Source organism: Seriola aureovittata, chromosome 7 (assembly GCF_021018895.1).
Source record: "Seriola aureovittata isolate HTS-2021-v1 ecotype China chromosome 7, ASM2101889v1, whole genome shotgun sequence".
Lineage (NCBI taxonomy): Eukaryota > Metazoa > Chordata > Actinopteri > Carangiformes > Carangidae > Seriola > Seriola aureovittata.
This window is the reverse complement of record NC_079370.1, coordinates 24,834,346-24,853,994: the sequence shown is the minus strand read 5'-3', so window position 1 is coordinate 24,853,994 and position 19,649 is coordinate 24,834,346. Positions and strand designations below refer to the sequence as shown.

Sequence of the window (19,649 nt, the reverse complement as noted above, 5' to 3'; positions counted from 1 at the left end):
AGAACATTTTGTGTGAGTTTTTATGTGAGTTGGACAGAGAGTGTGTGGGTGCAAGTGTATGTTTAAGTTTTACTTGAGCTCTTTCCAAAGGCTCTCGGGTCCTGATGGGATCTCTCCTGCACACCCCTCCCTGACTCTTGACACACATGACTGAGGTTCAGACAGCTTCTCAATAACTACTCAACTATCCCAACAAAAAGGGACCCCGGCTTGCTGTATACTTTTAAATGGCAGGGCGGTTGATGGTTGATGGTTAAAAGAGGCTGGCAGTAAAAGCTCAGTGTTTGACTGCCAAGCACGTTCAGGGTCCTGGGGTTGTTGATGCTATTGAAAACGGATGGGATAGTTTACACCATTAAAAGAACACTTGATGATAGATGTGTGTGAGAGAGAGAGGTAGAGAGCAAAATATAGATGGGACAGCTGCGACAGTGGGTTGAAATCCATTTCCAGTTTTATAGTGGAACACTATCTTTGCTCCCTTCTGAATCCAACACTGCGATTTACAAACTTCCTGCTGCCATCTTAAGATGCCATTGCTAAGCCCTCTCTTTGATGGTATCGTCTTTCTGCTCTGATTCATGAGGCAACATGATACACACATCAGAAAAGCTTCGTGCAGTAATCATGATCACTCCCTGTCTATACTGGGACTTTAAATGGACAAATATTAAGACAAAGATATTTAAAAGTCAACATGTCTTCCTTGTTAAAGAGCAGAAGATGACAGCTTCATCGTTAGACGCAGTCCTACTAGGAATCAAAGCGTCCATTTCCCTAAACCATCCAGATACTTTTGCTTTAGTTTTCACAGGAGTCTTGCCCAGATCTGCATGGCAGAGTGGCGCACATATACATGACAAGGTATAGTAAAATGTCTGGAAAACAGATTGTAAATAACGACACCCACGCAAGAGAAATACACATGAAACAAAACACCATGGAGGCGATAGCGAAACCTGTAAAAGGGACACAATGAAATACTAATCAGATCTAAAATCAGCTATATATTCCTCCACAGATCACCCCTGCTAACACATCTGTTACAACCAGGAACATGATCGCTCTGTCACTTTATTTCCAGTTACAAAGGGAAGCAGAGAATCATTTAAACATGGGAAGAAAAGGGAAAAAAAATAACATGAGGAAAATTTCTGTTGTCTCAACTGCACATGTAACAGCCTGTGAACGCTCTGTGAGAAAGCAGAATGTGTAAATACTACTGGGCTTTTGTGTGGCTTTCCACCAAAGCCACTTCCCTGGGGTTAGGAGCTTGGTGGGGGAGTGGGGGGGCAAAGATCGAAAGTGGGGCTGGGGACTGTGTATGAAAATGGAGGCATGGGGCCTGAGGTTAAAGTGGTGGGGGGCTGAGGTTGGGGCCATATGGGGCTATCGAGTGCAAGAAGAAGAGGAGGAGGCAAGAGACAAAAAATAAAATAAAAATGCTGTTCTATATTCATTTTCCCTCCATCTTCAAAACCAAGAAACCATCTATAAAATGTGCAATATAATAGTTTTAGCTTAGTCTTCTTGGGCATAACTAAAGTTTTATTTGACCCTAGTCTTACACTACTGGACTGGTGGCATGCTGAGTATTGTAATAGATGGAATACACATTAATTAACTAATAATTATTAATAAGAATCCATTAGGCTGCCAGAAAGGTCATGGTGAAGTTATCATGGACACAAGACCAGTCCGTGTTACCATGACCGCAACTGTGTTTTATAACAGATTATGGCTATATAAGTGTAAATTACAACCATACACCAAGAAGTGTCTTTAATTTCTATTTATTGCTTTTTCATCTGAAAGTGGTCCAACTGCTCTGGTTGTGGTGGTTTAGTGTGACCATGCCTGGGTTGTGAGGTTTCAATTGTGTGGTAGTTGAGGATTCTTCTCTACAGTTCAATGCTCACCCTGCAGGCCACATCATAACAGGCCTGCCTGCCAGCCATGACACCAGGAAACATGAAAATCACTGGAACAATTACACATGTTAGGATACATCCTTCTGTTGCAGAAGGATAGAGCCTGTTAACATTTCTGATTACATTTTCAATTAGGATCAAGTTTTTCTCTGTGTGGACGATGTGTGTGTCTGGAATGTAAGCTTCCATCAGATCAAAGATATATTTCAGCCTAATGGTGCCGGCCTTCACAACCATCCCTGTAGTGCACTACACCACCAGACAGCTTGTTCTTAATCGAACCCATACAAGGTTCACCACATACAAGATTGTGTTTCAGTGAAACACCAAAAAGGGAAACAATATTCCATGATTGAAATGTTCACAACTTCCTGTGAAATGGACCAAATATTTAAGCAGAGCATTTCCTAAAGAATCAGCCTTTTGTACTTGACCTCTCTCTACCCCTTCTTCCAGAACTACCATATCCACATGCAGCACATTTGCCTTATAATTATGGTGTGTTTTTCCCTTGTGTTCAGCACAGTGGTGAAGGCTGGAGGTAGATAAAAGGTTCTGAACAAGTTACAAGGCTGCTGCTGTTTAGACCAATCAAGAAAATACAGCAGGCTTAATCATTCCATGAATCAATCCCATACCAGTGAGCATGTAAATCCACCAATCTGGGTTTGTGTTCGAGTGTGAGCATGCCTGTTTTAGAGGTGACTGTGTAGTGTATGAGTGAAGAATGGTATTCTGTGTGTGCATCGTATGCCTCTATTTTGGGTCTCAAGACACTGGGCAAAGATGGCATTGAAAAAGCCAAACATAGAATCCAATCAGTATCAGGAAAGCCTTGGCTAAGAGCATACAAGCAATGAATAACCTCACTAATCACACTTGGCATGTTGGGTAAAACCCACCAGGCATACCTGGTGTGCATAACATATCCAAAACACTTGAGTAAAGCTGCAATATGACCTTTCATTACAACACCACAGACGCACTAAAATCTTATTTATGGCTAAATTAACCAGTAGAAATAGGGAACATTCACTAGCTTGTGTTAAATGATGCAATGATGAAGCTAAGGGTCAAATATGACCCATCAACCAACACGGTTGGTTTAGAGCTTTTGATGAGTCAGTGATGCCATTGAGTGAAAACAAAGGTATTAATCTGTGAGCCAGAGCTATTATTTTATAGTAGATTTTCTATACAGCTTTATTTTTCACAGGTAAAAGACCACAGCTGTTTTTACAAAATCATAAGCTATTATTTTTCTCTCACCTGGCAGTGAGACTCTGCATGCATGTAAAACCATGAGAGTACCTCACGTCTCAAGAGGCCAATATATGAGTCAGCACAGCCACAGCTGAGCAGAGCCATGATAGGGCATGCAAAGCCAGAGAGGCCAGTGTTTGTGTGTGTGTGTGTGTGTGTGTGTGTGTGTGTGTATGTGAATGAATTTGTGTGCATGTGCAGTAGACAAGTGGGTGGAGGACAGGGGCCAGATGAAATCTTGGCAGGTGTAACCACTCAAGTTTTACCGTGTTTTTATGGGCATCACTTCACACACAAATATCCTGGCTACCAGAGGCTGTGCTGAGAGCTGAGAACTGAGAGATGACGAGGACCATAGACGCCCAAGAACAGATACACTGTATCCTCTTAGTCAGAGTTTACAGCTAACTGAGAGGCAGTTCCATCCTGCATTACCACTGGCATACAACCAAAACTGTTCTCATAAAATCCACTTTGTTGTGAGTTTGTTTAGCTGATACTCCATCTGGGACAGAGGGCCGTCTTTCAGCATATTCTCTAAATGTACATACATTTCAAAGGATTTCCTCTACAGTTTTACTAGCCCCTGCCTTCAAATATCAAACATCGTTCAAACAACAGCGCAAACCCCATGTTCCCTTACGTGTCTGATCGCATCCCACTGCTTAAACGTACAAGTGAACAAGTCATCCTCCAATATTTTGCAACTTAAGTGACCATATCACTGATTACTTGAAATGTGTTTCCTTTCGTAGCAGTGAAAAGTTGCCTGGATGTTGCCTCTGTACATTTCATGTAGGAAATCCACTATTTGGCTTAAGTTAAATTAATTTAAGGACATATTCAGCCTACAGGACCTCTAGCATGCTACATTATTCCCAAGCTCTGAAAGCAACATGAATATTTGATCATTACCTTGTTTTTGCACATCAGTTCATGGACCTTATATTTTACTGTATTCTTTGAAGTGTGGTTCAATAGAAAGTGTGTGGCAGTCTCAATAGATTGAACTTTCTGTCACCTGTTGCCAGCTGTGCACGGCAGTGTCCACAGTGTGGATGGCATACTGGCTGATGTTGAGGAAGACCGGGTCCACAAACACATTCACATCCAATGTGGTGTTCTGGGGGCAGCAAGTGGCTGCAGCCTGGCCCTGAAACACACAGGAAATCACAGTCTAAATTAACATTTTTACCCACATTCCCTGATCAGTGCTTTATACATCAAAATATCTGGACAGACATAAAACCAAAATAAACAGCTGAGCTCTACCTGTAGTGTACAAGGCTGGAGAAGCTGGAGGTGTGTTACGTTTCGGTATTCCAGCAGCTTGCAGTCCAGCTGGGTGGAAAAGCTGAACTCCTGACAGTGACGTGGTCCATTACTCCACTGGCGCAAGAATGCCCTTGGCTCCCGAGCACCAATCACCATGAACTCCTGTTCCTGAGGTAACTTCCTGTCTGGCAGGAAGGGACGAAGTTGTCGCGATGGAACTAGAAGAATGACATGTATTATTTTTACTTAAAGACAGGATGTTACATATAAACATAACATGACTGATAACAGACTCTTAATTATTGTTAAATAAAAATGAATAATTGATATCTGGGGCAGTGAGTGTAAGTCAGCTCAAGCCAACTTCATTAACATAATACTCTAAACACAACACAGTGGATCCAAACAGCTTTACAGGAGAAAGAACAAATATAAAATACATGAATTAGAAAAATCTCAGGCATATGAGCACAGCCGTGGGTTTTACAGAAGAGATCAGACAAATAAATGCCAGTGAGATAAAGTGCGTTTTGAGAAGTTACACAATCATCAAATAGAAGACTATTACAAGCTATTATAGATTATTATCAATGACCTTTAGAAGGTAGACGATTATCGTCACAGTTTCCAGGTGAACCACAATTAATTGCTATTATGTTGTTGAATATAAGGCAATTGATGGGAATGAGCATTTGCTCTGAAATTTAAGAGTTGAAGTGACTTTCTCTAACAGCTCTGTTACAGTTCTTCTTAATAAACCTAATACTATTCAAACTCAGAGAGGACCTTTGTGACTGTGTATTCCATATCCTACCTGTACCCAGCTGTTCTAGGTGGTGGCAGAGGTGAACTTCCAGCTGTGCCAGTTGTAGGGACATGCCCAAGGAAGAGACAAACCAGGGTGCAAAGCACGAGTCCACACGGGTGCAGGCTGCCAATGCCATTGGAGATACCAGCTGATCGCAGGGTACCTGGGACCCACACTCACTATCCAAACTGAAGGGGAAGAGCACATACAACAAGACAGCTGATAATATTTACAGAAGAGATATTTCTGAAAGTGAAATAACACGAAAAGTGCAAATTTATTATTTCATAATCGGAAGGCACAATATTATTTCATATGGAAATAATAATGCAGAAAAATTAGTAATATAGGACTGTGATTCACCATTTGACAGTTTTTGGTTATTGATTTTATCAAACGTTGTTTTGTAACATCAAAACCATAGCACAGCTGTGGAATAATGGCCACAAAAATTCTACTGACTAATTAGAATAGTCTGATTCTTATTAGTAGCTGAATGCTTTTGTCTCTTGCCCAGCGAGTTACAAACTCTGTGACATTCTTGTCAAAAATCTGCAGTTAGACAAACGCTACAATTATTCAGAAAAAAAGAAATGAAAAGAGACAACGATGTGGAGGGGGCCTCTTCGCTGTCCGAGCCTGTGAGTTTAGGTGCATTATTACTGTCACAGTTTCCAGGAGAATCTCTCCATAGCCATTAATTGCATGTCATGGTTGATGATGTTGAATGGAAGGTAATTGAAGTGAATGACCATTTGCTCTGTAATTTGCTGCTACCATGATCCACTATAAAAACTCCAGCAGGAAACGCTCAAGACCTGAAAAATGCTGGTGCAGCAGAGTGCTCCTTAAAAAGATAAGCATCATATGTTGACAATTTTCATTACTTCCAGTTGGCAGGGCAGCCAAGTTATTTTTCTGGTGGAAACTAAAGTAAGGCAGATGAAACGAGTGACTAAGGAAAGGGGAATCAATTTTGATCAAAAAAGACAAATAATTTAAACATAAAGGAAATGTAGTGTTTGGAGTATGATTGTAATGAAGCACAGATGTATATTTTGCTTTACACTGTATCTGGTTCTGCAGAGTTTTTTCTCTGTTTCTTCTCTTACATGTTTTCTTATTCTTCCCTTTCTGCTCCTCTGGAGCTGTCTAAGCAGCACAGAATGTGGGCTTGGCAATTCTCTTCCACTAAAAGTTTCCTAAATCCCAAGAGGAAGTAAAAAAGGAGGGGAGTAGATTAAGATGAGGAAAGAATGAGAAAAAGACAGAGAGAAAAGAAAAATGGGTGAAGCACAGAAGATGTAACAGAATGCCGGGTGAGACATGAGAGACATGAAGAGAGAAAGCGGTGGTAGCGAGAAAAAGGGAGTAAAGGCATGCTCTCTGAGCTATTACACTGCTTGGCTGGCCCAGTCCAACCCATCCCATCCCATCCCAATTCAACCCAGCCCAACCCAGGCCTGGCCTGGCCTGGCCAACCCAAAGGGGGCTTTACTCCTGTTGCTTCCCGTGAGCTTCCCCTCGATTAGATACACTCAAGGTAAGCAGGAAGGAATCCGGATGGGCCCTGACAGGCACTTGGTGTGCTGGGAAATCTCATTAGGCCAATCTGAACGCCTTCCAAGCCCGCTCCCTGCTCCTGCACACCAGATGTGGGGCGAGGGACACATTACTAGCTCTTTGTGCTCAGCGGCCTGGGTGCACTCTCTCTCTCTCTGTTTTCCCTCACACTGGACGGCATATGTACTGTAGATCCAAACACATATCTGTGTGTAGGCATACATACTCTCTGATACCCGAGTTGGGTGTACAGACATGCACACAACATGCACAGATACCTACAAGCACAAAGAAAGAGAACAAAATAAAATGTAGAATTTTCTGTCACCTCTGCTCGTCTCCTCCCTCTCCGTTGTTGTTGAGCACAATCCTCCACAGATCTGAAGCCACCAGCTCCTTCTGCTGGTCGGTGAGGCTGAGGCTGGGAAGCTGCAGCTGGCAGGCGCTGCTCTCTGACAGGCTGAACTCCCGGTATGGAACAAAGGCCTGCTGGAGCTCATCCCAGTATTCAAGGCTGCATGGTACCTGGAAGGAAAGTCACAGTAAAAATCTTAAATATGCAACCCCCAAATACTGTATTTTATTTTTTTCTTTTTATACATGCTCTTGATTCCTCTTAAGTCGAGCAGCACCACATAATTAGTAATTAGTGTCCTTTAACTCAAGTTCATGTTCCCTGAATGACAAGCGACTGCCCTGTTCTAGTGTCCTTGAGAAAGAGACAAATTCTCTCTGGCTGCCTTCCTTGGAGCTCAACATAAATAAAAATAACAGAATCACAAATTGCAAAAAAATACTTTATGATGCCCTAAAGACAAAATGATAAACGATTCCTTGTGCTCTCAGAAATACTTGAAACTAAAATGTCAAGTCCTTAATAAATGTTGAGAACTACATAGCAGCTAAAGCATCTAGACAAACAAATTAATCAAGTGTTAAACAGTTGTGGTAGCTTCATTCTTGTACAGGCGGCATTAGGAGAGACAGAAAATCCCAGAAACACAACCTCTCTCCTCTCTCATCTAGAGTCGCAGTGAATAAAGTGCACAGCTCTTCACACTGGTCAATAATTACTAAAATCCAGCTACGTACAAGTACAGCTAATATCTGCTGACAACTCCTGAACACAGATTTTAATAATCACAGATAGTTGGGAGCTTGGAGGGAATGTGAGGAAATGTCTTTCATGATGACTTCAGGAGGACCCAAAGTCACAGCATAATGAATGTGCCTGGTTACATCCCTCTGTGTTGCCTTATACGGTTACAGCGAGCTCTGCAACTACTGAAACAAATTTTCTACTGAAACACTTTCTCAAACCGTTACTGTTGCTGTTGAATATATCTGAATACTCATCAGTAACATGCCAGAGGACCTGTATGTATGGCTTTGTTGTAGAAATGATACTGTCTCTATCACTGGATCACTTTCTGTAGCTGTTGGCTTTGCTCTATCGGATGACAGTATTTACTGACTGTTTTGTATTCACAACTTAGTCTCCTCTTCAGATGGACACTAGTGGATATTTTGTTTCCCTCGGTTTTTCATTACTTAAACCTAAGGCTGCAGTCCAAACAAACTATTGTAACCCCCCCAGTGTAACCCTGATTACTCATCTGCTGTAGGATTCCTGTAAAGTTTTGTTATTGCACAACAGGTATACTCGAGTCCTCTGGATCCCCTAGTTACGCATAAAGTATTAAGCAACTGCAGTGGTCTGCTGATCATCAAGCATTGATCTTTTACTGACACAGGGAATCCCTGCCTTGGAGAAAGAATGAGTGAGTGATTTTTCATGGTGTCTGTTTTACAATTTTGAATTTTACACACTTCAGACCAAACCAAACCAAACTTTTTCTCGTCTAGTCGGAAAAAATGACAACACTTTGACCGCAGACCACCAAGGCAGTAAGGCGACAACTCTCCATAACAACACTGCATGACCACAGCATAACTAAACACCCGGCAACTGTATGCTACAAGTCAGCCATTAACATTGAAGTCCTGGAGCTGTTTCTCACACTGAATAATAATCAGCTTATGCGAGTGTTCTCACATTATGTGATGACGGTAAGGGCTCCATTCGTTCCTCTCAGATTGAACCAAAATTAGCATAAATGTGTCTGGTGCTCCTGTGTGAACTAAACCAGGTGCTCGGGTTACTTCGACCACCTGCAAAACTCAGCTACTGATGGATCAGTAGTGGCAGGGCGCTCTCAGGAGCACACCTGAAGGATGCCAGGCAGTAAGACTTATGTGTGTGTATGTGTGTGTGTAAGGAGCGAGTGCATTTGTGTGTGTACATGTGTATGTGAACATCTAATAGTTAACCAGAGGTATGGTACAATTACCAAACTCACACAACTGTCAACAAGTTGGTGTGTACGCATCCATGAGGGGAGGATTGTGCACAAAGAGTGTGAGTATGTGTCTGTTCATTCATATGTGTGTGGCTGATGGATGAAGTAACCATAGCTTACATCATGTATTTAATGCCACACAGGTTTCCTGGAATCAAGTTCTCATAATTGTACCTGACAGAGTTGTGCACCCGCAACCCCAACACTGAGCCACCGAAGAGGAAACTCACTGAATCTCCACAGAGAGTTCCCAGAACTGCGCTGCTAAAACACAAGCCATGTTTTTTTTCACCTGTGATATTCTATACACATGACAGCATACAGAAATGAATACGTGAGGTACATATATGGTACAGTGGAATACATTTGCACGGTTGAATTTGCGTCATGTTCCCTTTGACTTGCAGTCCTGGCCTTGGAAGAGAGTAGAGATGAAATCAATTACCAATTCAACGAATGTTGTAGGGAAGGTGGAAAAAGAAAAAAGAATGAAATAAATGTTTTAGCTATGTTGAGTTGGACGTCTGGCACTGGCTTCTGGAAGGAGAAGGGACCTGTGTATATGTCAGATGAATTGTATATATGTGTTCAGGAGGACGACTATGTATAATTGCATGTATGAAAGACAATATTCGTGTATACATATGTGTATACACAGGTGTGCGTATGTATGTGAGTGCATGATACAGTCTGGGCAGTGTCAGTTTCCGTTGCTTGATTGTGTGTGTGTACCTTATCTGATAAACAACATGTAACCCTAAATAGCTGACATTCCCTTGGCTTGATGGTCCCGATCTGTGTTTTCCTGAAGCACTCCACAAAGTCGGCCTGGCAGCTCGAAAGTATCAGACGAAGGATTATCTTAGATGTTATCTTAATTTTTGAGTCAAGGTTTCATTTTGGAGGGGGTTCAAATTGGCTGGAAAACTAAGTTGAAGACTTTTCAAGTAGTTTAAATATTCAGAACTGTTTACAAATATATTTACATTCAGGCGTGTTAAAAGCATCATGTATATACAGATCTGATTTCCGTCCTTGTCACCCGCCTCTTTCTGCTGAGCTACGACTTCATGGATTTACTTTTCTGGGACTAATTAAACAAGCACAGTCTCTAAAAAACTTTAAGTAAAGGCAGGAAAATTAAAGCAAATACACAACATACAGAACGGATTTCAATTTCCATGATCAACCCAGGTGTGATCGGTGCTAAAGTTCAAATATGTCTCCGCAACTGAAGACTCCCTGAGCTCCTTCTGAGGCTGCGGCTGTTGACATCCACAGCCTTGTCTGCCATTACTTTTATTAACAATATCAACACTGTCATTAGGTTTTCTGTTATTTCACTGATGCCTATATGTCTAAAAATTCCACTGCTAGCTACTTCTTATCAGCCAGCAGACAAATTGAATTGACATCAGCTTGAGCAAATGTTTACTCAGGAGATGTAATGAAAATTGTTCTGAAAATGACTCCTGCTATGCTGTCTCAGGTGGGCTAATATACGTTAACATTAATCAGTGTGGAAAATCAAGAATAAGCCCATGCTGAGGTCTTTGTGCTCAGCTTTTTTTTTTTGTTTCCTCTCTAATGCCAAACTTTTAAAGAGGGACTGGAGTTTTGGTGGATGAGGTGTAAGAACTCCAGATCAAATTAACCACATGGACAGTCTTTTATTTTTATAGTGCATTAGCTGTGACTAATGCAGGTCTGCTTGAGCGCAGTCCCACTAAAATAATAGTTATCTTGGCTAAAATAGACTCTCACTCTTTCTGGTTCAGTGTGTCGCTCTGAAGTGAAATACCCCACTGACTCCCCACTGATTCTAACTCCCAACAAAAGGTTGCACATTTCTTCTAATTGGAGAAAAAGTGTGCATCAATAAAAAGTGGCACGCTGTGGATGTGAAGCTGATGGCGGACCTGTGTTTCTCATAATAATAACAATGACAGAGACAGCTGTAGCAGTGGTTATGGCTGAAGGTTGCTGGTTCATCTCAGGCCACAGAGCTTTTATGATATCGGTTGCAGTCCAGCAGGGCAGCAGTCAGTCTGGTGGCAGTACAGAGCCCTGCTGGGACATGAAAGGCTATCCCACAGTGCCATGCACGAAAGCAACAGCAGGGGAACAGATGGTGTGATGTTTGTCTGAAAAAGCCAGTGCAATTTGGGCAACTGCTTCAAAAAGCAAGTGGATGATCAAATTTAAACATTTGTATATTGAAAAAAACTAGCGTGGGTTAAAAGCAAATGTGAATATGCGTAAGAACAGACTGTGTTAGACTTTCTTTACTGTATGCTGAGGCTGAACTCAAGCTGTTGTTCTCTACTTTAACATACTGTATCTCCTCCTCCTGCTGCTGCTCCCCCCTGAGCGGGGGTCAGGCTGAATCATAGCTCCTGTGTTTACTCCCTGTTTCTCAGACTTGAGAACCCCACAGAGAGGCAGAAGGAGGGGAAGACGAACGAGAGGGATGGAAAAAGAGCAGTAAGGACACCTGCTTATGATTCAGAGAACTGGACCTCACGGCAGTAAGAAGGTGAGAATGAGTCACCTTCCTCTCTCCCTCTACCCCTTCATCACTTGAGCCCTCTACAGGTGGGAACCTGTGGATGCCTCACCAGGAATCTGTCACTTTTCAGCTGCCCTCCCATCACTCTGACGCTCCCATTCTACTGTATGTAAAAACAGTGCAGGCAGCAATTTGACTTAGAGTAATGGAAGGAAGTTTGAATTCCCCCTGTGAGATACTGGAACCAGTTGGGAAACCACAACTATTTAAATGCAGGAAATCTTGATTTTATAAAATGTTAATATGATATGCTCTGGGGACGAGCAAAACCCCCCTTCATCTAGTCAGCGCACTCCGCTGAAGAGAGGGAGCAAAGGAAAGGAGGAGGGGGGAGTGCAACAAAAGGAGAAAAGGAGAGAGAAGAGAGAGGAAAGGAGGAGGAACGGAGAGAGGGAGAGGAGAAAATGTGGAGTAGAGCCACTTTTACTTTGTTCATCTGCAATTTTTTTCACCCTCCACCTGCTGGTAAACAGCCCCAAATTGGAAAAACATTACCAGCTAAATGATAGTGACAAATGACAAGACAGCTCAATACTAAATATCGCTCTCTCTTTTCTCCTTATTTCTTTTTCTTTCCCTATGCCTCTCACTTTCCATTTCTCAAAATCTATCAGCCTCCATCTCTGCGTGGCCACATGGTAATTTTAGAGGCCTGAGAAATTATGACTGCCTTCTTTCTGTTTCCCGCTCTCTCTCTCTCTGCACACTCTTGATGTAAAGTAAATGAAATTCCTTTGGAATGGAAACTGAACCATTAGTCGTTTTTGGATTTTTATGGCTGCATTTCCGTTCTCTGTAGCTGGGCTGACTTTCTGGTCTTGGGAGAAATAAAAAATGAAATAACTGAGACATTTGAGGTTTTGTAGAAAGGAAAGCATAATCATTGTCATTGTCTCACAGATGCGGAAATCAAATTAAATCTGGGATCACAATGACTTTGGCTGATGACTAAGAGGTCCAGTTGAAATAACCCCCACAAATCCAACCTCTAACCTCACACATAAGTGGCTTAATGCTATGTGAGTGTTTGGACAAAAATATGAGGTAAGTAGGACAGTGTAACATATCAGTTAATGGATCCAATGTCTTATAATTACTTTACAATCACTTCTTTCAAGAGGTCCATGACACATGATACTGTTTTCAGCTGTGTTGAAAAAATGCATCAGAGTAGCTTTCAACAATGGATTTAAGCCAGTTTAACATGTACACTTTGCAAGTGATGTTTTCCATTAATGTTACCAACAATACCTTTGTGAAACATGCCCAATGCAGACATGTCTACTGCAGTGCCTGGCCTGAATGTTTACATGGATGTGGACAGAAAGACAAGCAGCAGAATTAGGACACTCACTCCTGATGTACCTACATATGGTCTGTACTGTGGTCTCTATGAGTTGCATTTCCCTTTGAAATAGATGCTAACTAGTGTTGCACAACTGTTTTGACAATTTTCTTAGCTGTCCTCTTTTCACCACTTCCCCCATAGAAGTCTCATCACCCGATTCCTTTTAACAGACTTATCAGAAGAGACAGGATCATGCCAGATGACAGGAGGAGTGGAGTGAAAGATGTGGAAACCACATGTTCATCAACCATTGGTTCCACATCTCCTGCTGTGTAATACAGACTCATGCAGATAAGCATATGTCTGTAGTTGCAGGCACCCACTTAGGTGCACACACACACATATATGTATATAGATATATATATACACACACACATATATATATATAATGACCATCCTCTAACTCCACCTCTGTTCAATTCTCTCTCTTCCTTCCTGTCAATCTACTCCAATTAACCATCCTCTCCTTATCTCAGCTCTGTCTATCACTGACTCTTCCTCTAGCCCTCCCTCCTCTGCACACATCAGCTCTATCTGTTCTGCGCTGTAACTCAATATGCAGCCAATCAGCTAGAGGCTTTGGAGTTTTGCTCATTACAGACTTTACAGCTGTGGGGCCTCGCTGGGAAGTCAGACATCTGCAGAACCTTCCAATATCTTGCCTCTCCTGGGCCGGCACACATAAACAGACTGAAGAAAACATCTGTACTGTAGGTGAAATGATTGTGGGAGTCCAGGAAAGAATCTGAGAGATAAAGGGAGGATATGGAAAGATGAGAAACTTCTGCTGCAGATGGAGGAAAGAAGCAGAAGGAAAAGGAAGAAAGGGAAGCCAACCCCAAGGCTCAAAAAATGCAATTAAAAAGTCGTTACAAACAGGCTGAGAATGTAATAAAACCTACCACTACCATTAATTTCAGGATGAAAACTTCAATTTGTGATAAATACTCCTCATTAAGATTGACTCATGTTTTACAAAACTCTGTTGGGATTTACTTTATCATAGTAAATATTTTTTTACTTTTAAATTATTGTACCACTCGTGCTTACCAGTCATTGTAAAGATGTAATGTTAGAGCAATAATTATGAATTTAATACATCAGCTGATTTTATTACACTTTTGACCAATTCTTTTAATATATTTTACCAATCCAGCAGTTGATAAGTTATCAGTTGCTCTAGCGTCACTTCTCATACATGGAATTGAATTTAAAACCACAATAACAATGGAAATTTAAATAAATTCTGACTAAACATAGCTGGAAAAGAAGAGGTATAATTTATTTGTTCAGGAACATGAATGGTTTTAGCTCCAGGAAAAAGGTAAGAATATTGTGGAGGATGAGAAAGAACATGATTTGGGACGCGGCTTGCCTTCGAGGATGATAAGCTGGAAAGAAAGGCGGGAGAAAGAAAGGCAGGGGATGAGTGATAGGAGGAAACGTGGGATGTCCTGTCCCCCAGTGAGGCCCTGAAGACTCGGTAGCTGCTACAGCCTGCCAAAATATAACCTCATCTGGGGTTGGAGACACCTGGCTATTCACACCAGAGCATGCAAAATGACTTCCACAGCTGTCTGATCGTGTATTACATGTTTGGAGGAACAGCAGGGGTCTCTGTCATTCAATAACATGTATGGTATGGGAGTTCTCATGACTCATGTCATGGGAATCAAAATGGCACATAGCCCAGCTCTAAGACAGTTTATTTCTTTTTCATTGCAGGTGATGTTAAGCAGCGAGCAGTGAGTGAGATTCTCCTCTCATTTTACGCCTCTTTCACCCTCTTGCTTGTAGTAGATGACCACACATCCTGATGCAAGTGATCCAATGAATTGTAACATATGGGTGTTTAACACATTACCACTCTTTGCTTTACCACTAGCTGTGGTATGTGTTGGGAATATAATACTTTAACAAATCTTCCAATCAACAGATGCATGTACGTGTGCATTTCTACCTGCAGGACATCCCCCAGGTCGGCTGTGCTGATCTCAGGATCCTCTGTGGTGTTGAACGGGACAGGAGTTATCCTGACGAAGGTTAGGACTCGGGGTTCAGGGTATCTCCACAGCATCACCCCCGGGCTGTCCTCTGTCTCGCTGTAGAACACCACCTCATGGGGTCCTGGCGATCTCTGGGACGCTGCGAGGAATTAACAATAATATCAGAATGACTTCACTTTAATCTGTCAATAATCTAAGAGCAATGCTTTTGGTAAGAGAGATAAGACTATAAGAAAATAAGATGAGGAGAATAGTTGAAACAAGGAAGAGAGGAGGAAGGGATAAAGTCTGATAGCGGACGGGAACAGATAAAAGAAGATTGGAATTTGGATGGATTTTATATTAAGATACAGTAGATTATGAGTTTACTGTGCTGCTTACATCTAGTAGTATAAAACCCATTGCCACAAAATTCCATAACAAAGAGCCTGTTCAAAAGCTTCACTGGCCTCCTGGAATATTTTCAGATGCTTGTGGAAGAAAGAGGTTGGAAAAAAATCTGATGAAAACACTGATGCAATCATTCTTTTCACATTATGAAATTCACCTTTTGTGGCAGAATAACTATATTTGACTTGCATGCATCTTTGGTGCAGTGATATTTTTTTATGGTTATTTTCTACTATGGAATCTGAACCCCCCAAAACAATATCTCCTAAAAGAGCACTGTGGATGTTTCCACGCTCACAATGTTTATATGCGTAAGAAGCTGTATATAAACAAAGTGGCTGAGTAAACATTTTTGCTATTGACTAAACATCCATTGATTGAACCATGGCTTGCACCTGCAACAGCTGGATAACACTGGATCTAAACTTCTGAGTGGTGTTTGACTTAAGTCGTGGCTGCTGTTTGTGATTCAAGTCCTTTGGAAAAATGTTTATTTGAAAAAAACAGTGAGGCAGAGAACTTCTGCTTTGTTTGGCCCCTGGGGCTACAAACACTGAGACTCTCTTTGTAGAAAACACATTTCAAGGGGCAGCAAAGTCTGTCTGTGGCTGATTTTAGCCTTTTTGTGAAGCAGTGAGCTGCCCACTTGAAGGTGGACAGTGTATTGTTCTTAAGAAGGAAAAAAGACACTTTCATGAGGTTTTGCTTTCATTTGTGTTTGCTTGAACTTAGAGAAAGTGAGAGACAGAGAGTCCTTCCACCCTTGTCTCTATCCATCTTTCATCTACTCCCCTGACCATCTATCCCTGTGTCAGGCCCCTGAGGGGCCACTCGCTACTCTCTCTATTCGGGGGCCCGTTTCCATGGCTGTTGACAACATGTTGCCGACAGATTGCCCCCTCTGTTCTAGTTCACTACTGTACATTCTCCTGCTTCAGTCAGCAGAGTAAATGCATCAAAGATCAGTGGAACGGTGCAACAAACAAAGACTCAACCACAGCTGACAGAGTGGACGGCTGGTCTACAGCCAGGCAGAAGTTTGATCCTCTGTGTATAATGTTCCTGTGTGTGTCTGTGTGTGTGCACGTAGAGGACAGCACACACAAAGCACAAAGAGGGGGAATAAACAGCATGTTACTCAGAGTGGAACCAGGCAGACATGTCCGATGAAACTTCTTTCCACAGAGGGCTTTGATCTCACTCTGATTTAAGCCTGTGTGTATCTTAAGTGACATCTCACTTTGTCACAAAGGTTTATGAATGATGTTCATCCTATGGATTCAGGGAGCAGTGCTTACCACTGTTCCATCCATTTTGAAAACCTTGTCAAGAAAGGAGGAAAATCGATGCCCAAGAAATATCATTTTACTTCGAGTCTTTGATAAATCTCTTTAAAAAGCAATTTTGTCTGTTTGCAATTAGTGACATAAATGCCAGCTGATAAACCACCACAAGCAATCAGTCTTCGTGAGTTTGTTCTAGTCCTGAACACCTGAAGCTCTTATGTGAAACGAACAGTTCAGCAAATGTGTCAATTCAAAAGCGGATTTAGAGTATTTTAAGCAATGTATTTATTTATAGTATAATTATCTGCCAGGCTTAAAAATAGTTGTATAGCTAAATATATTGTGAGCCGCATGTCATCTCTGCATGAGCTCAGCATGCACTGTATAAACATTCACCTGAGTCCTGGATGTAGTGAAAATGCCCTGTGCGCAGGTCATCTGAGCTGTGCTCTGTCCGAGGAGAGGGGGAGCCTGGGGAGGGAGGTGGCTGTGTGTGGCAGGGTTTGCCCTTTGAACTGCTATCAGCTGAATCCCCTTTCTGGAGGAAAAGGTACGATCGCAGGTGCTCCTCCACCAGCTTCAGGCAGTTCAGATGTTCTTGGCCCCAGAAGACCTGTGGAGACAGAACAAGAGAGGGTGAGCTGGATGGTATGGAACGGCGGGTAAAGGGTGCGTTAGGGGGAATGAGCAGAGACAGAGGAAAACAAGGAGGTCAAGACAGAGAGAGAGAGAGAGAGAGATATTGGAAGTAATTAAAGTAAAAAACAGACAGTGAAAACAAAAAGGCTAGACAGTGGCACAGACCCACAGCTGATTCATAAATACCTGAGTCAACAATTATTCAACTTTGTTTTCCAAAACAGGAAGAGAAGCAGTCCGGGCTGTCCACATCATCACCCCCTTCACATCCTTACTAACATTACCTAACATAACCTTACATCCTCTTTACTTACCCGTGGCATTCCCCTTCCCTTGCTCCATCAAAGCGGGTCTGTCTGGGGTTTGGACTAAGGAGCAGGAATCTCTGAGTCAAAAACTCTTCACACATGGAGCTGCCTGCTTGCCCGCTTCTCACTAGCTTGCAAGGGTGGGTTATGACTAAACTCTAAAAACAGGAACATTTGGGGATTTTTTTTTTCAAGTTTTTGGAAAGAAAGCATGAGAAGAAGGAATCGGAGGGAATTCTGGTGGTTTTGTACAGCACTTGATTAAAACGCCACAAACGCCAGTATTTGCAAAGGGAAATGTATGATTACGTATTAAGTGTTGAGTTGCAAGTGATGTTTTTGTTAATGGGCACGAAATGAAGGGAAATAAGGGAAACATCCAAAATAGGGGAGGGGGTTACCCCTGAAGAAGTAATGTGGAATAATACATTGGTAATAATGCGTTCAGTTAGTCACATTTTCAGTGTGGACATTATGTAACTTCTCACAGGAAAAAAGACACACATAAGATACAACCCCCACCCCACCCCTGAAAATAGCCTTATAATATTCCACCACTTAACCAGCAGATGACTCAAATCTACAGTGGAATTACAGCATGCAATTCCTACTGTCATCACTTCAGCTGCAAAGAGGCCAGAAGCCATGGCAGAACCGAAGAGGAAAAGTAAATTTAAGAGGAGTGTTAAGTGTGTGATGAGCTGTGTCTGTGGGTGTCAGCTCATGAATACTGTAAGGATTAATTTGGAAACCAAAACCACTCGAACAGAGATGATATTTTAGTGGCCAATAGCATTGCCTCGTGATTAGAGGCTGTTCGTTTTACTGGAAGAGCCTCACTCAAGCCCTCAGGGTGAGTGTCCTTGAGCAAGACACTCAATCCCAACCAGGTGCAGAGGTGCTGATGTGACCCTGACCTCTAAAAACCGGAGCTGTGTTGGCTGATAAATTATATGATTGAGGATGCTGAAATGATGTCATGGGCAAACCTGTAGCAGGCCTCCCTTGAGGTCCAGCAGCAGTTTAGGGGGGCCGGGCTCAGGTCCAGGGCTGCCGCTGTGCCGACACCACCGAGCCTCCAGGGAGGTGCTGCAGGAGAACGGCCCCAGCAGGAGATGGCTTCGGTCCTTCAGCCCTGTTCTCACCAACACATCTTGCAGCTCCAGTAGCACGGAGGAAGCCTGAACTGCATCTAGGAAGACAGAAGAAGCAGCAATGAATGGCATGTATGGCACAGGGTAAAAAGGTAAATAATATGTCAAGAAAATGATGAGAGAAAGTGTTATTGACACACCCTGTTGACAAAATCATTTGTTGAAAAAAAAAAAAACCAAGAGGGATCAAATAGACAGGAAAAATGTCTAAAATTAATACTAAGATATTTTTACCTATAATTACACAGTCAACTGATACATTTATAACTAGGCCAGATGAAATTTAAATGCATAAACAATTCAACCTCAATATTCAGTTGCACGAGTGCCTGTATCTGTTTTGTACAAAGTTCAATTACACCAGTCTGCCAAAAAATCATAAAATTATTTGTACTTAAAAATCTGCAGTGAAAGCAACTTTTTCTAACTATTCAACTCAGCATTTTGTTACAAAGACTAGATCAGAGACACTAGTGTTCCCTTAATTATAGTACAATATAGTAAGATTGGTTAAATAATGCAATCTAAATCAACATTTTTAAGTAATATTTACTTTAACTGTTTAGTGGAAACAAACTCGAGGTTAAGTGTGTGATGTCAAGGCAGCAAAATCCACATCACTGGCCTCAAAACTATCATGCTCATCTGTTATTATTAGTGTAAACACTTGGCTCTTTGAAAGAAGAAAGCACCATTTTTCCACTTTAACAATACTTGGGTCTAAGGCTAACAACATAAAACTAGCGTGA

General features: G+C 41.9%; 1 protein-coding gene across 3 annotated transcripts in view; it reads right to left on the bottom strand.

The window, feature by feature from the left end:
• Positions 1-19,649, bottom strand: part of LOC130172703 (intermembrane lipid transfer protein VPS13B-like) — a 322,841-nt gene that overhangs the window by 47,537 nt on the left and 255,655 nt on the right. For all 3 annotated transcript variants that reach the window (XM_056381575.1, XM_056381576.1, XM_056381574.1), the window contains exons 39-45: positions 18,736-18,938; positions 17,196-17,412; positions 15,078-15,262; positions 7,169-7,365; positions 5,284-5,465; positions 4,467-4,687; positions 4,216-4,347 (exon numbers count right to left, since the gene is read on the bottom strand). In XM_056381575.1, coding sequence (XP_056237550.1) covers positions 4,216-4,347; positions 4,467-4,687; positions 5,284-5,465; positions 7,169-7,365; positions 15,078-15,262; positions 17,196-17,412; positions 18,736-18,938 — 1,337 coding nt within the window. The remainder of the gene's footprint in view (positions 1-4,215; positions 4,348-4,466; positions 4,688-5,283; positions 5,466-7,168; positions 7,366-15,077; positions 15,263-17,195; positions 17,413-18,735; positions 18,939-19,649) is intronic.